Below are 17,135 nucleotides of genomic sequence, written 5' to 3' on the forward strand. Positions count from 1 at the left end.
ATGTAGCTTGAGCAGTACCAGCTATCTCTGTGTTTAATAAACTGCCTTTTGCTTAAACATATTCCTCTCCGTCTAGCGTCGTTGGTTCTGTACTTCCTCTCCTGTATGGTTTCACCAACAATTATTAACGTTTCTAAATTTTAAAACTGAGCATCTGAATTGAAGTTCCCATGGAGCCAGCAGTCCTTCATACAATCAGCTGAGAACCCAAACGGGGAAATCTGTAAGCCCCCATTGAGTTCTGGAGAGCTACTAGCTAAGTTTATTTGCTCAAACAGGCCAGACTGAGATCATAACACGTCTAATCCGTTTATTTGCTCAAACAGGCCAGACTGAGATCATAACGAGTCTCATCAATTTCATGACGAGACATGTAATTGCCTTCATTTTGTTTGGACCCCAGGAAGAGTAGCTTCTGCCTTGGCAGCAGTTAATAGGGGTTCTGTAATAAATACAAATGATAGCTACAGCTAGCCAACAATGTTTTCCTTTTGCAGACAACAGGGTAAACTCAAACACTGGCTTCAAACCAAGAATCTAAGACGAATCCAAGTTCCTGTTGATATAGTGAGTCAGAAGATGGAGGAGTTGTACACCCTTGAGAGGGAAGTGGGACGAGGCAGCTACGGGGTGGTTTTCCAGGGCCACATGGCCAGAACAGGCCAGCGGGTTGCCATAAAACACCTGCCCTGCAGTAGCCCAGAGTGCATCGAGCTTTACCTCCAGGAGCTGTGGGCCATGAGAGCTACGGCCAAGATCCACCCCAACGTCATCGCCCTCCATGGCTGCCTGCTGCAGACTGGACCCAAGACCCTGCAGCCCCTCAGGCCAGGCAGGCTGCCTCTGAACCTGGTGGAGAGCGCCCTGAAGGGGAGTGTGGTGGGGGTAGAGCACAACCAGGAGGAGAAAATGACAAATTCACACTCATCTCAGTCTAAAACTAAGAACAGAACTAACTCAGGTGGTCTCTTCAGGTACAGAACCAAGGACAGATTGAGGACTAACTCAGAGTCCGACATCTTCAGGTCCAAATCCCAGGAGAGCACTAACTCAGACTTGTCCAGGTCTAAAAGCAAGAAAAGAACTAACTCTGACTTGTCCATGTCCAAAACGCCTGTGAGGACAAATTCTGGCCTCTCCAGGCCCAGAAAGAGACCAGCCCCCAGAAGAGAGAAGGAGAACCGTGGTCCCAGGCGCTGCTTGGCCCTGTGGCTGGTGATGGAGTACTGTGATGGGGGAGACCTGAACCACTACCTGCTGTCCAGACCTCCAGACAGCCAGCGGAACCACAGCGTGGTCCAACAGCTCAGCTCAGCCATGGCCTTCCTCCACCGCCTCCGCATCGTACACAGAGACCTGAAGCCAGACAACGTGCTGGTCTCTCTCACCCCTGACGGGCCTCTCGTCAAGGTAGGTGCACCGACTGAACACTTCAGTGTTACTACGGTCCTTACTGAAAAGTATGATGACAGACTGTAAGAAAAGTAATACTAAAAGGGTGAAAGGTTCCTTGGCTAGTACACTACATAAACCAAAGTATGTGGAGACCTGCTCGACAAACATCTCATTCCAAAATCATGGCCATTAATATGGAGTTGGTCCCCCCCCTTTGCTGCTATAACAGCCTCCACTCTTCTGGGAAGGCTTTCCACTAGATGTGGGAACATTGCTGCGGGGGACTTGCTTCCATTCAGCCACATGAGCATTAGTGAGGTCGGGCACTGATGATGGGCAATTAGGCTTGATTCGCAGTCGGCGTTCCAATTCATCCCAAAGTTGTTCGATGTGGTTGAGGTCAGGGCTCTGTGCAGGCCAGTCAAGTTCTTCCACACCGATCTCGACAAACCATTTCTGTATGGACCTCGCTTTGTGCACAGGGGCATTGTCATGCTGAAACAGGAAAGGGCCTTCCCCAAACTGTTACCACCATGTTGGAAGCACAGAATAGTCTAAAATGTTGTTGTATGCTGTAGCATTAAGATTTCCCTTCACTGGAAATAATGGACCTAGCCCGAACCATGAAAAACAGCCCCAGACCATTATTCCTCCTCCACCACACTTTACAGTTGGCACTATGCATTGGGGCAGATAGCGTTCTCCTGGCAGCCGCCAAACCCAGATTAGTCTGTCGGACTGTCAGATGGTGAAGCGTGATTCATCACTCCAGAGAACACGTTTCCACTGCTCCAGAGTCCAATGGCGGCGAGCTTTACACCTCTCCAGCCGACGCTTGGCATTGCACATGGTGATCTTAGGCTTGTGTGCGGCTGCTCGGCCATGGAAACCCATTTCATGAAGCTCCCGACAAAGTTCTTGTGCTGACATTGCTTCCAGAGGCAGTTTGGAACTCGGTGGTGAGTTTTGCAACCGAGGACAGACTTAGTGCTTCAGCACTCGGCGGTCCCGTTCTGTGAGATTGTGTGGCCTACCACTTCACGTCTGAGCCGTTGTTGCTCCTAGATGTTTCCACTTCACAATAACAGAACTTACAGTTGACCGGGGCAGCTCTAGCAGGGCAGAAATTTTACGAACTGACTTGTTGGAAAGGTGGCATCTTATGACGGTGCCACGTTGAAAGTCACTGAGCTTTTCAGGAAGGCCATCCTACTGCCAATGTTTGTCTATGGAGATTGCATGGCTGTGTGCTCGACTTTATACACCTGTCAGCAACGGGTGTGGCTGAAATTGCAGAATCCACTAATTTGAAGGGGTGTCCACATACTTTTGTATATATATATATATATATATATATATATATATATATATATATATATATATATATATATATATATATATATATATATATATAGTGTATGTTTTTAACAGCCGAAGACATGGATGGGTTAATTTAAATCCTGATCTTGATACTGTAATAATATTCACTGTCTTTCACTTTGTTTTTCCATTCCACACTACCTCCTTCTAGGTGGCTGACTTTGGCCTGAGCAAGATGAGTGTTGAGGGGGACCTGGGGATGGAAGGAGACACTAGTCTGACCAGACAGCACTTCTCCTCTACGTGTGGCTCTGACTTCTACATGGCTCCAGAGGTGTGGGGCGGCCTCAGCTACACGGCCCAGGCAGACATCTTCTCCCTAGGGGTGATGTTCTGGGCCATCCTGGAGAGACTCACCTTCCTGGAGGAGGGCTCCACACAGGAACAACTGGGTGAGTTGGGGAGGGTGGGAGGGCTCCACACAGGAACAACGGGGAGGGTGGGAGGGATCCACACAGGAACAACGGGGAGGGTGGGAGGGCTCCACACAGGAACAACGGGGAGGGTGGGAGGGCTCCACACAGGAACAACTGGGTGAGTTAGAGAGAGGGAGGGAGGGAGGGAGGGATCCACACAGGAACAACTGGGTGAGTTGGGGAGGGTGGGAGGGCTCCACACAGGAACAACTGGGTGAGTTGGGGAGGGTGGGTGGGAGGGCTCCACACAGGAACAACTGGGTGAGTTGGGGAGGGTGGGAGGGCTCCACACAGGAACAACTGGGTGAGTTGGGGAGAGGGAGGGAGGGCTCCACACAGGAACAACTGGGTGAGTTGGGGAGGGTGGGAGGGCTCCACACAGGAACAACTGGGTGAGTTGGGGAGGGTGGGAGGGCTCCACACAGGAACAACTGGGTGAGTTGGGGAGGGTGGGAAGTAAAGCTGGGAAGTGCCAGGGACCTCTCGATACTTATGTGTTGCGATTCAATGCTGTGATTTATTGCGATTCGATGTTCCAAACCTATTGCTCTGCACATTGAGTATAGAAAACATTAAGAACACCTTTCTAATATTGAGTTGCAGTTCTTGACACTCAAAACGGTGCGCCTGGCACCTACTACCATACCCTGTTCAAAGGCACTTAAATCTCAATTGTCCCAAGGCTTAAAAATCCTTCTTTAACCTGTCTCCTCCCCTTCATCTACACTGATTGAAGTGGATTTAACAAGTGACATCAATAAGGGATCATAGCTTTCACCTGGTCAGTCTATGTCATGGAAAGAGCTCTGTGTTCTTAATGTTTTGTCCTCAGTATATATGTCTGCTGCAGAGGGACAGGAGAGCCATGATTTAACAGGTTTTGATCAGTTATGGAAATGAAAAACAAAAAAAGAAGATGGAGAACAAACTATGAAAGAAAAATACTGGAGTTTTGGTGCAGCCGACTAGCACTGGGATATTGTCAAAATGATAGTAATATCCGGATATGTAACTGTATTGATTTTATCTGTGTTGTATTTGTGTGTGTGTGTGTGTGTGTGTTGTATCTGTGTGTGTGTTGTATTTGTGTGTGTGTGTGTGTGTGGTGTATTTGTGTCTCTGTGTGTGTGTGTGTGTGTGTGTTGTATTTGTGTCTGTGTGTGTGTGTGTTGTATTTGTGTGTGTGTGTGTGTCGTCTCGACCCGTGGTGCCCTATGCTAAACTCATCTATGTTGAATATCTGTAAGAAAACGATGTCTAGGGAGGTTGGTTATTTCCTAGATTCAGAGGGGTTAGTTATGCAAAGCCCTGAATATGAACGCTCTGCTGTTATTTTGGCTCTTCTGAGGATGATGACGTCGTATAAATCAGACTGATTTAATTCCGAGTAGCTCTGTTGGACGGAAACACTGCTACAGAAAATACCTTCCTTCCCCACCTCGTTTGAAGTGTGTTATTAAAACCTGAATGGAAACGGCCCTGTTACCGGAGGGAATACTGGATTTGAATATAAAACGGGAAACCAGGGCTCCATTATGTTGCCCCGTGGTCTGGTGGGTAAGTTAGGGAGGGAGGGAGACTTCCCAGGCTGGTAAAGTAGTGGCACATTACTCCCCTGCCTCCTTTAGTTTAGTCTTCCCAGAGCCCATGGATGGATGATAGTTCTGCTACAGTCATTATTACAGTTGGTCATGTTCTCCTGGTTGAAGGATCAAGTTGATGGCTTGTCCACCTTCAGGAAACAGCAGAGGGTGCACCCCCCGTATCCACATCGACGGGACCGCAGTGGAGAAGGTGGAAAGCTTCAAGTTCCTTGGCGTACACATCACCGACAGACTGAAATGGTCCACCCACGCAGACAGTGTGGTGAAGAAGGCACAACAGTGCCTCTTCAACCTCAGGAGGCTGAAGAAATTCAGCTTGGCACCTAAAACCCTCACAAACTTTTACAGATGCACAATTGAGAGCATCCTGTCGGGCTGTATCACCGCCTGGTACGGCAACTGCACCGCCCGCAACCGCAGGGCTCTCCAGAGGGTGGTGCGGTCTGCCGAACGCATTATCGAGGGGCAAACTACCCGCCAAAAAGATTATCAAGGACACCCGAGCCACTGCCTGTTCACCCCGCTATCATCCAGAAGGCGAGGTCAGTACAGGTGCATCAAAGCTGGGACCGAGAGAATGAAAAACAGCTTCTATCTCAAGGCCATCAGACTGTTAAATAGCCATCACTGGCACATTAGAGGCTGCTGCTGCCTATTGAAATCACTGGCCACTTTAAGAAATGGAACACTAGTCACTTTAATAATGTTTACATATCTTGCACTACTCATCTCATATGTATATACTGTATTCTATTCTATAATATTCTACTGTATCTTAGTCCATGCCGCTCTGTCATTGCTTGTCCATATATGTATATACTCTTAAATTCCATTCCTTACTAGATTTGTGTGTATTGGGTATATGTTGTGAAATTGTTAGATATTACTTGTTAGATATTACTGCACTGTCGGAGCTAGAAGCACAAGCATTTCGCTACACCCGCAATAACATCTGCTAAACACGTGTATGAGACAAATAAAATGTGATTTTGATTTGTTGATGGTTGTTGGTCCAAAATACAAAGATTGTAGTCTCACAGACAGTAATACTGATATCTGTCCTGTACCTGTGTCTGCCTACAGGTGCGTACGTGTGTAAGGCCCGCTGGCTGATGCCCCTGGGCGAGGCGTTGTGTGAGAACCCGGACCTCCAGGTGTGTATCCCCATGAAGTCCCGCCGCGCCCCACCTCTACCGCCCCCTCCTGGCCAGGCTGTCTGCACCCTGCTACTGGACATGCTGGCCTCCGACCCTGACGCCCGGCCCACCGCCGCCCAGCTGGAAGACGGGGTCCGCTCTGCCATGGAGGAGGACTCGCGGGTAGCATCCCAGATGGCAACCTAGTCCCCTTCATAGCGCACTACTTTTGACCAGGGCCCCCTATAGGATCTTTGTCAAAAGTAGTGAGCCATATAGGGATATGGACCCTGGTCAAAATAAGTGAAATAGATGGGGAATAGGGTGCCATTTGGGATGCAGTGATGGTGACAGGGCATCTATATCCAAAGCTACTCATATTCAGTCTCATCTACTAGCTGTAGGAGGGACCACGAGGGAGTTGAACCCACAACCTTGGGTTGGTGTTGCCACGCTAACTAACTGATGCTCTTTTTGTCTTTTCAGTATATTCAGTCTTATGTGGTCCTTTTTTATGGGAATTGAACCCACAACCTTGGTGACCAATGCTCTAGTCATCTCAAAACACAAAAGCAACACCATGCATGCGTGCACCAAGTCGTCAGCAACCGACGCACTGTGCTAGTCTACTGACTGAGGGGGGGGGGCTACTGCTGTTTCGGCTTACCACTGACAACATAACTAATGTATAAATAATAAATAAATTGGTCATTTAGCAGACGCTCTTATCCAGAGCGACTTACAGGAGCAATTAGGGTTAAGTGCCTTGCTCAAGGGCACATCGACAGGTTTTTCACCTAGTCGGCTCGGGGATTAGAACCAGCGACCTTTCGGTTACTGGTACAACGCTCTTAACCACTAAGCTACCTGCCGCCCCAGGTATGTATCAGGGAGTCAGTGGACTTCTGTCCTCGACGCCACAAACAGTATGTATGCTTTCACTGTTTTGGCTCGCTAGCCTATAGGCTTACGTTGTGGTCAGAAATTGTCCCAATCTGCACCAAATATTTGATCTTTCATCAACTATTTCATTAATCATGGTGTACATGTATTGACGTAGTATATGTGTATTGCGATGCTTGAAGCTACCACTTTCTGTGCATGTGTTGAACTGTAACATTTTTATTTTAAGGGAATGTGATTTAATAAATACGTATTTATGGAGTCTGTCAGTGACTTTAATCGATATGATACTCAGTTCATTCTTGCATTTGAGATATTTAGAATGGCATTATTGTGTCAGTCGAGCATCATGTCTTTTTATTATTATGTCTTTTTATTATTATGTCAGTCGAGCATCATGTCTTTTTCAATGTATCAGTTTAGATCGAGTACATTTTCGGTCCTGTCATGAACTCTTGTTGCTGAGCAACCCAGACATTGTGAGAGTCCAATAGTGTTTAATGGGCTATTGTCATCAACCCCTCCGGGCTATGCTTTAGTTTTTATGATTCGGCCAATCACAGCAAGCCTGAGAGTACACTGTGTGCAATAATCACCCAGATATTATCACCACCATTTTACATAAATCCTAAACTCATCTCACCAAAACGATGTTCTCTCTCTCTCTCTCTCTCTCTCTTTCTGGTTTGGATTTTTGGGGTGTGTGTGTGTTTTTTCCAACGTACTGCAGTGGTTCACTGGCTGTATTTTTAAAAAGCATTCCATCATCAACAGGAAATGAAACCCATCAATTTTGATCAGTCTGGATGATATAGCCGTTGTGTGACTGGAGGTGTTATTAATGGTCATCAGTCTAGTTGTAAACCTCGGGGAGGGAAGACGGAACAGAGATGAACCATCCTATCAAACACTATTTAGTTAACAACATAAACACAGTACCAGTCAAAAGTATGGACACACCTACTCATTCAAGGGTTTGTCTTTATTTTTTTTACTATTTTCTACATTGTAGAATAATAGTGAAGACAACAAAACTATGAAATAACACATATGGAATCATGTAGTAACCCAAAAAAGTGTTAAACAAATCAAATATATATTTTATATTATTCAAAGTAGCCACCATTTGCCTTGATGACAGCTTTGCACACTCTTGGCATTATCTCAACCAGCTTCATGAGGTAGTCACCTGGAATGCATTTCAATTAACAGGTGTGCCTTGTTAAAAATTAATTTGTGGAATTTCTTTCCTTAATGCGTTTGAGCCAATCAGTTGTGTTGTGACAAGGTTGGGGGGATATACAGAAGATAGTCCTATTTGGTAAAAGACAAAGTCCATATTATGGCAAGAACAGCTCAAATAAGCAAAGAGAAACGACAGTCCATCATTACTTTAATTAAGGTCAGTCAATATGGAAATGTCAAGAACTTTGAAAGTTTCTTCAAGTGCAGTCACAAAAACGATCAAGCGCTGTGATGAAACTGGCTCTCATGAGGACCGCCACAGGAAAGGAAGACCCAGAGTTACCTCTGCTGCAGAGGATAAGTTCATTAGAGTTAACTGCACCTCAGATTGCCGCCCAAATAAATGCTTCACAGAGTTCAAGTAACAGACACATCTCAACATCAACTGTTCAGAGGAGACTGTGTGAATCAGGCCTTTGTGGTTGAATTGCTGCAAAGAAACCACTACTAAAGGACACCAATAATAAGAAGAGACCTGCTTGGGCCAAGAAACACGAGCAATGGACATTAGACCTTGGAAATGGAAATCTGTCCTTTGGACTGATGAGTCCAAATTTGAGATTTTGTGTTCCAACCGCCGTGTCTTTGTGAGACGCAGAGTAGGTGAACGGATGATCTCCACATGTGTGGTTCCCACCGTGAAGCATGGAGGAGGAGGTGTGGGGGTGCTTTGCTGGTGACACTGTCTGTGGTTTATTTAGAATTCAAGGCACACTTAACCAGCATGGCTGCCACAGCATTCTGCAGCGATACGCCATCCCATCTGGTTTGCGCTTAGTGGGACTATCATTTATTTTTCAACAGGACAATGACCCAAAACACACCTCCAGGCTGTGTAAGGGCTATTTGACCAAGAAGGAGAGTGATGGAGTGCTGCATCAGATGACCTGGCCTCCACAATCACCCGACCTCAACCCAATTGAGATGGTTTGGGATGAGTTGGACCGCAGAGTGAAGGAAAAGCAGCCAACAAGTGCTCAGCATACAGTGAGGGAAAAAAGTATTTGATCCCCTGCTGATTTTGTACGTTTGCCCACTGACAAAGAAATGATCAGTACAGTGGGGGAAAAAAGTATTTAGTCAGCCACCAATTGTGCAAGTTCTCCCACTTAAAAAGATGAGAGAGGCCTGTAATTTTCATCATAGGTACACGTCAACTATGACAGACGAAATGAGAAAAAAAAATCCAGAAAATCACATTGTAGGATTTTTTATGAATTTATTTGCAAATTATGGTGGAAAATTAGTATTTGGTCACCTACAAACAAGCAAGATTTCTGGCTCTCACAGACCTGTAACTTCTTCTTTAAGAGGCTCCTCTGTCCTCCACTCGTTACCTGTATTAATGGCACCTGTTTGAACTTGTTATCAGTATAAAAGACACCTGTCCACAACCTCAAACAGTCACACTCCAAACTCCACTATGGCCAAGACCAAAGAGCTGTCAAAGGACACCAGAAACAAAATTGTAGACCTGCACCAGGCTGGGAAGACTGAATCTGCAATAGGTAAGCAGCTTGGTTTGAAGAAATCAACTGTGGGAGCAAATTATTAGGAAATGGAAGACATACAAGACCACTGATAATTTCCCTCGATCTGGGGCTCCAAGCAAGATCTCACCCCGTGGGGTCAAAATGATCACAAGAACGGTGAGCAAAAATCCCAGAACCACACGGGGGGACCTAGTGAATGACCTGCAGAGAGCAGGGCCCTAAGTAACAAAGCCTACCATCAGTAACACACTACGCTGCCAGGGACTCAAATCCTGCAGTGCCAGACGTGTCCCCCTGCTTAAGCCAGTACATATCCAGGCCCGTCTGAAGTTTGCTAGAGTGCATTTGGATGATCCAGAAGAGGATTGGGAGAATGTCATATGGTCAGATGAAACCAAAATATAACTTTTTGGTAAAAACTCAACTCGTCGTGTTTGGAGGACAAAGAATGCTGAGTTGCATCCAAAGAACACCATACCTACTGTGAAGCATGGGGGTGGAAACATCATGCTTTGGGGCTGTTTTTCTGCAAAGGGACCAGGACGACTGATCCGTGTAAAGGAAAGAATGAATGGGGCCATGTATCGTGAGATTTTGAGTGAAAACCTCCTTCCATCAGCAAGGGCATTGAAGATGAAACGTGGCTGGGTCTTTCAGCATGACAATGATCCCAAACACACCACCCGGGCAACGAAGGAGTGGCTTCGTAAGAAGCATTTCAAGGTCCTGGAGTGGCCTAGCCAGTCTCCAGATCTCAACCCCATAGAAAATCTTTGGAGGGAGTTGAAAGTCTGTGTTGCCCAGCGACAGCCCCAAAACATCACTGCTCTAGAGGAGATCTGCATGGAGGAATGGGCCAAAATACCAGCAACAGTGTGTGAAAACCTTGTGAAGACTTACAGAAAACGTTTGACCTGTGTCATTGCCAACAAAGGGTATATAACAAAGTATTGAGAAACTTTTGTTATTGACCAAATACTTATTTTCCTCCATAATTTGCAAATAAATTCATTAAAAATCCTACAATGTGATTTCCTGGATTTATTTTTCTCATTTTGTCTGTCATAGTTGACGTGTACCTATGATGAAAATTACAGGCCTCTCTCATCTTTTTAAGTGGGAGAACTTGCACAATTGGTGGCTGACTAAATACTTTTTTCCCCCACTGTATATAATTTTAATGGTAGGTTTATTTGAACAGTGAGAGACAGAATAACAACAAATAAATCCAGAAAAACGCATGTAAAAAATGTTATAAATTAATTTGCATTTTAATGAGGGAAATAAGTATTTGACCCCCTCTCAATCAGAAAGATTTCTGGCTCCTGGCAAATGGAAGAAACACAAAAGAACTGTCAATCTCCCTTGGCCTGGGGCTCCATGCAAGATCTCACCTCGTGGAGTTGCAATGATCATGAGAACGGTGAGGAATCAGCCCAGAACTACACGGGAGGATCTTGTCAATGATCTTAAGGCAGCTGGGACCATAGTCACCAAGAAAACAATTGGTAGCACACTACGCTGTGAAGGACTGAAATCCTGCAGCGCCCGCAAGGTCCCCCTGCTCAAGAAAGCACATATACAGGGCCGTCTGAAGTTTGCCAATGAACATCTGAATGATTCAGAGGAGAACTGGATGAAAGTGTTGTGGTCAGATGAGACCAAAATCGAGCTCTTTGGCATCAACTCAACTCGCCGTGTTTGGAGGAGGACGAATGCTGCCTATGACCCCAAGAACACCATCCCCACCGTCAAACGTGGAGGTGGAAACATTATGCTTTGGGGGTGTTTTTCTGCTAAGGGGACAGGACAACTTCACTGCATCAAAGGGACGATGGACGGGGCCATGTACTGTCAAATCTTGGGTGAGAACCTCCTTCCCTCAGCCAGGGCATTGAAAATGGGTTGTGGATGGGTATTCCAGCATGACAATGACCCAAAACACACGGCCAAGGCAACAAAGGAGTGGCTCAAGAAGAAGCACATTAAGATCCTGGAGCGGCCTAGCCAGTCTCCAGAACTTAATCCCATAGAAAATCTGTGGAGGGAGCTGAAGGTTCGAGTTGCCAAACGTCAGCCTCGAAACCTTAATGACTTAGAGAAGATCTGCAAAGAGGAGTGGAACAAAATCCCTCCTGAGATGTGTGCAAACCTGGAGGCCAACTATAAGAAACGTCTGACCTCTGTGATTGCCAACAATGTTTTGCAGAGGGGTCAAATACTTATTTGCCTCATTAAAATGCAAATCAATTTATAACATTTTTGACATGCGTTTTTCTGGATTTTTGTTGTTGTTATTCTGTCTCTCACTGTTCAAATAAACCTACCATTAAAATTATATACTGATCATGTCTTTGTCAGTGGGAAACATACAAAATCAGCAGGGGATCAAATACTTTTTTCCCTCACTGTATGTGGGAACTCCTTCAAGACTGTTGGGAAAGCATTCCTCATGAAGCTGGTTGAGATAATGCCAAGAGTGTGCAAAGCTTTGTCATCAAGGCAAAGGGTGGCTACTTTGAAGAATCTAAAATCTAAAATATATTTTGATTTGTTTAACACTTTTTTGGTCACTACATGATTCCATGTGTTATTTCATTGTTTTGATGTCTTCACTATTATTCTACAATGTAGAAAATAGTTTTAAAAAATAAAGAAAAACCCTTGAATGAGTAGGTGTGTCCAAACTTTTGACTGGTACTGTAGATGTTTTATTGTCATATACACCAGATAGGTGCAGTGAAATGTGTTGTTTTACAGGGTCAACTATGGTAGTACAGTGCCCCTGGAGCACATTAGGGTTAAGTGCCTGTCAGCTCAGGTATTTCGTACCAGCGACCTTTCGGTTTCTGGGCCCAACGCTCTATGTGCCACCACACTTGGTCAATTATTTACTGAATTCCCATGTTAGTAACATGTAACATATTTCATACAAACATATTTTCCCATTCGTTTCATATTCCCAGATAGAATCTCTCCATTTACTGTGCATGCTTTCAGACATCGTAAAGACAGTTCATAATGCATGATCAATGAGGAAGTGACATGGGCGTCAGTCAGTAGCATGTTGTTCAGTCTCACATGTTCCCGTCACCATACTGAATAATATTTTCTAGCCTGGTCTCAGATCTGTTTATGCTATCATTCCACTCCAGGTGCCACGATGGCACAAACTGACCTGGTACACAGGCTATAATATTTCCAATGTATTTATATGCAAATGTACTTGATACTGGCTCTGTATCAGCTATGGACGCCCCCTGGATGTTACTCTAATCTCTCAGATCAGGTGGAGGTGACCCTCGTAAAAACTTACAGAGATCAGAAATGTGTTGCCCTTCATGCCCGCTCCCTTACCCTATAAGGTCGCAGTTGTAAATGAGAACTTGTTCTCAACTGGTTTACCTGGTTAAATAAAGGTGAAATAAAAAAATAAATCTGTATGTCTTTGTGACTCATTTGTGACGTCCCTGATTGGCAGATGAGTGGCAATCCTGATTAGAAACAGCTGCTCTAACCCGGACGCTTATAAGAAATCCCGCTATGACCTCCGACGAACCATCAAACAGGCAAAGAGTCAATACAGGTCTAAGATTGAATCATACTACACTGGCTCTGACGCTCGTCGGATGTGGCAGGGCTTGAAAACTATTACAGACTACAAAGGGAAGCACAGCCGCGAGCTGCCCAGTGACACAAGCCTACCAGACGAGCTAAACCACTTCTATGCTCGCTTCGAGGCAAGCAACACTGAAGCATGCATGAGATCACCAGCTGTTCCGGACGACTATGTGATCACGCTCTCCGTAGCCGATGTGAGTAAGACTTTTAAGCAGGTCAACATTCACAAGGCCGCAGGGCCAGACGGATTACCAGGACGTGTACTCCGAGCATGTGCTGACCAACTGGCAAGTGTCTTCACTGACATTTTCAACATGTCCCTGACTGAGTCTGTAATACCAACATGTTTCAAGCAGACCACCATAGTCCCCGTGCCCAAGAACTCTAAGATAACCTGCCTAAATGACTACCGACCCGTAGCACTGACGTCTGTAGCCATGAAGTGCTTTGAAAGACTGGTCATGGCTCACATCAACAGCATAATCCCAGAAACCCTAGACCCACTCCAATTTGCATACCGCCCCAACAGATCCACAGATGATGCAATCTCTATCGCACTCCACACTGCCCTTTCCCACCTGGACAAGAGGAACACCTACGTGAGAATGCTATTCATTGACTACAGCTCAGCATTCAACACCATAGTGCCCTCTAAGCTCATCACTAAGCTAAGGATCCTGGGACTAAACACCTCCCTCTGCAACTGGATCCTGGACTTCCTGACGGGCCGCCCCCAGGTGGTAAGGGTAGGTAACAACACATCTGCCACACTGATCCTCAACACGGGGGCCCCTCAGGGGTGCGTGCTCAGTCCCCTCCTGTACTCTCTGTTCACCCATGACTGCATGGCCAGGCACGACTCCAACACCATCATTAAGTTTGCCAAAGACACAACAGTGGTAGGCCTGATCACCGACAACGATGAGACAGCCAATAGGGAGGAGGTCAGAGATCTGGCCGTGTGGTGCCAGGACAACAACCTCTCCCTCAACGTGACCAAGACAAAGGAGATGATTGTGGACTACAGGGAAAAAAAGAGGACTGAGCACGCCCCCATTCTCATCGACGGGGCTGTAGTGGAACAGGTTGAGAGCTTCAAGTTTCTTGGTGTCCACATCACCAACGAACTATCATGGTCCAAAGATTTGGCATGGGTCCTCAGATCCTCAAAAAATTCTACAGCTGCACCATCGAGAGCATCCTGACTGGTTGCATCACCGCCTGGTATGGCAACTGCTTGGCCTCTGACCGCAAGGCACTACAGAGGGTAGTGCGTACGGCCCAGTACATCACTGGGGCAAAGCTCCCTGCCATCCAGGACCTCTATACCAGGCGGTGTCAGAGGAAGGCCCTCAAAATTGTCAAAGACTCCAGCCACCCTAGTCATAGACTGTTCTCTCTGCTACCGCACGGCAAGCGGTACCGGAGTGCCAAGTCTAGGTCCAAAAGACTTCTCAACAGCTTCTACCCCCAAGCCATAAGACTCCTGAACAGCTAATCATGGCTACCCGGACTATTTGCACTGCCCCCCCACCCCATCCTTTTTACGCTGCTGCTACTCTGTTAAGTATTTATGCATAGTCACTTTAACTCTACCCACATGTACATATTACCTCAACTACCTCAACTAGCCGGTGCCCCCGCACATTGACTATGCAACGGTACCCCCCTGTATATATAGCCTCCCTACTGTCACTTTATTTTACTGTATATATAGCCTCCCTACTGTCACCTTATTTTACTTCTGCTCTTTTTTTCTCAACACTTTTTTGTTGTTGTTTTATTCTTACTTTTTTGTTTAAAATAAATGCACTGTTGGTTAAGGGCTGTAAGTAAGCATTTCACTGTAATGTCTGCACCTGTTGTATTCGGCGCATGTGACCAATAAAATTTGATTTGATTTGATTTGCTGCTCATCTGTTGTTCTTTACAAATGCTGTTTTGAATAAAAATAAAAATTGTACCTACACACTGGAGAAGGCTGTAAAGCCGAAACGTCTGTGTACGCTATTCCCCGATGCAGTGAAAATGATTTAAACACATAGAATAATGAAGTTATTAACATAATGGACAGCAGACAGAGTCAGAGGAGGCTGGTGGGAGGAGCTATAGGAGGACGGGCTCATTGTAATGGATGGAATGGAATTAATGGAATGGTATCAAACATTCCAGCCATTACAACGAGCACGTCCTCCTATAGCTCCTCCCACCAGCCCCCACTGGTCTGCATCCCAAATGGCACCCTATTCCTTATGTAGTGCACTATTTTTGACCAAAGCCCTATGAGACCTGGTCAAAAGTAGTGCACTACATAGGGTGTCATTTGGAACACAGTGACAGCCAGCAGCTGAGAGTGGATGGAGGATGGAGAGAGACTAGTGGCAGGGATAGGGACCAGGGGGGTGAAAGAGAGCAACCCGACTTTGCGTGTTTGCTGACCTGTGACCCACTGAATTACGCACTGTAATTTAAATCGAAAAACCTGAAGTGTTGAATCTTGCGTCGTTTTGCACATCAGCTCATATAGTCTTGTGCCATGGATTAGATACATCCAAAATCTGTTCACAGTGTTACCGAAGCCCAATGTCAGCTGTGGATACGCGTGGTTGCCTTTTATAATTCTCAAACTTCCATCGTAGACGTTTTGTTCTGCCGCTGACACAGTTACATTAGCATTAGCATTAGCATTGCACTTGGCCCTTCCACTGTATTGTAAATCCCGTTATTTTTGTATCCAACCATTCTCCACTGTTGGTAGCATTGATCCCAGGGCAACCTAAAACATTACTCTAGTCCAGTCTGGATTATAATACCATCACACATTTTGTGTTGTGGATATGTGGTGGTGTGACAGCGTTATATGATGTACTGTTTTATCTTTTGTTTTATGTGTGATGTAAATGTCTTAGTGTGATTGGACCCCAGGAAGAGTAGCTGCTGCCTTGGCAGGAACTAATGGGGATCCATAATAAACCCCAGGAAGAGTAGCTGCTGCCTTGGCAGGAACTAATGGGGATCCATAATAAACCCCAGGAAGAGTAGCTGCTGCCTTGGCAGGAACTAATGGGGATCCATAATAAACTCCAGGAAGAGTAAATGCTGCCTTGACAGGAACTAATGGGGATCCATAATACACTCCAGGAAGAGTAGCTGCTGCCTTGGCAGGAACTAATGGGGATCCATAATAAACTCCAGGAAGAGTAGCTGCTGCCTTGGCAGGAACTAATGGGGATCCATAATAAACTCCAGGAAGAGTAGCTGCTGCCTTGGCAGGAACTAATGGGGATCCATAATAAACCCCAGGAAGAGTAGCTGCTGGCTAGGCAGGAACTAATGGGGATCCTTAATAAACCCCAGGAAGAGTAGCTGATGCCTTGGCAGGAACTAATGGGGATCCATAATAAACCCCAGGAAGAGTAGCTGCTGCCTTGGCAGGAACTAATGGGGATCCATAATAAACCCCAGGAAGAGTAGCTGCTGCCTTGGCAGGAACTAATGGGGATCCATAATAAACCCCAGGAAGAGTAGCTGCTGCCTTGGCAGAACTAATGGGGATCCTTAATAAACCCCAGGAAGAGTAGCTGCTGCCTTGGCAGGAACTAATGGGGATCCATAATAAACCCCAGGAAGAGTAGCTGCTGCCTTGGCAGGAACTAATGGGGATCCATAATAAACCCCAGGAAGAGTAGCTGTGTCACGCCCTGGCTCTGGGGACTCTTTAATGTTGAGCCAGGGTGTGAGTTTCTATGTTTAGTGTTCTAGGTTTCTGTTCTAGATCGTTGTTTTCTATGTTGGCCAGGGTGGTTCCCAATCAGAGGCAGCTGATTCTCGTTGTCTCTGATTGGGAACCATACTTAGGCAGCCTGTTTTGCACTTGTCATTTGTGGGATCTTGTTCCGGAGAGGTTTGTGTTTGTTAACCTTAGGACGTCACGTATCGTTT

General features: G+C 45.9%; 1 protein-coding gene across 1 annotated transcript; it reads left to right on the forward strand.

The window, feature by feature from the left end:
- Positions 1–579: 579 nt before the first annotated feature.
- On the forward strand, positions 580–6,138 carry LOC311108076 (serine/threonine-protein kinase pdik1l-B-like; the record flags this gene model as incomplete). The annotated part of the gene is made up of 3 exons (XM_084150722.1): positions 580–1,410; positions 2,927–3,167; positions 5,879–6,138. 3 exons carry the CDS (start codon positions 580–582, stop codon positions 6,136–6,138), a joined length of 1,332 nt encoding a protein of 443 aa, XP_084006848.1.
- Positions 6,139–17,135: the final 10,997 nt, after the last annotated feature.

This window comes from Coregonus lavaretus (genome assembly GCF_964263955.1).
Source record: "Coregonus lavaretus genome assembly, chromosome: 33".
Taxonomy (NCBI): domain Eukaryota; kingdom Metazoa; phylum Chordata; class Actinopteri; order Salmoniformes; family Salmonidae; genus Coregonus; species Coregonus lavaretus.